At 64.4% G+C, this 581-nt stretch overlaps 1 protein-coding gene across 1 annotated transcript in view; it reads left to right on the plus strand.

Annotated features, from left to right (window-relative positions):
* The window catches only part of UNC93B1 (unc-93 homolog B1 (C. elegans)), a 21,421-nt gene that overhangs the window by 11,922 nt on the left and 8,918 nt on the right, over positions 1–581 (plus strand). Inside the window, exon 6 of the mRNA XM_010837824.1 lies at positions 5–390. Within this exon, the coding sequence (XP_010836126.1) occupies positions 5–390 (386 nt within the window). The remainder of the gene's footprint in view (positions 1–4; positions 391–581) is intronic.

The raw sequence follows: 581 nt of genomic DNA on the forward strand, positions 1-581 counted from the left end.
GCTGGGGTCCGAAAGTCCTGCAAAGCGACGCAGGGGAGGGGATCTAGATTCAAGTTGCCATCGTTGCCACTGGCAGTGGCACGCTCGACCAGCCTGGGCCGCCCCGCTGTCCTGGGCATTGGAGTTAGAGATCCCTTTGGTGCCTGGAGCTCCCTGCCCGGCTTTGCGTTCCCGCCTCTGCTTGGTTTCCCCCAGAGCCAGGCGGCCCCCTCCATGCCCGCTCCCTGCCCCCCCAGGCCTCCTGCAGATGCAGCTGATCCTGCACTATGATGAGACCTACCGTGAGGTGAAGTACGGCAACATGGGGCTGCCCGACATCGACAGCAAGATGCTGATGGGTATCAACGTGACGCCCATCGCCGCCCTGCTCTACACGCCCGTGCTCATCAGGTGCAACGTGGCGTCCCTGCCAGGGCCCGGCTGCCCCCACTCCGACCTTGAAGGGGTGCAAGGGCTGTTGGACACCGGGGTCTCCAGCTGCCCTGGTGTTCCTGGGGGGTGGGGAGAGGCCTTGCTGACCTGGAGAAGGAGTGAAACCCAGGTTTGGGGAAGAAACAGGAGCTTTGCCCCGGGACACCGTG

The sequence above is a fragment of the Bison bison genome, unplaced genomic scaffold, assembly GCF_000754665.1.
Source record: "Bison bison bison isolate TAMUID 2011002044 unplaced genomic scaffold, Bison_UMD1.0 scf7180017864080, whole genome shotgun sequence".
NCBI classification, from domain to species: domain Eukaryota; kingdom Metazoa; phylum Chordata; class Mammalia; order Artiodactyla; family Bovidae; genus Bison; species Bison bison.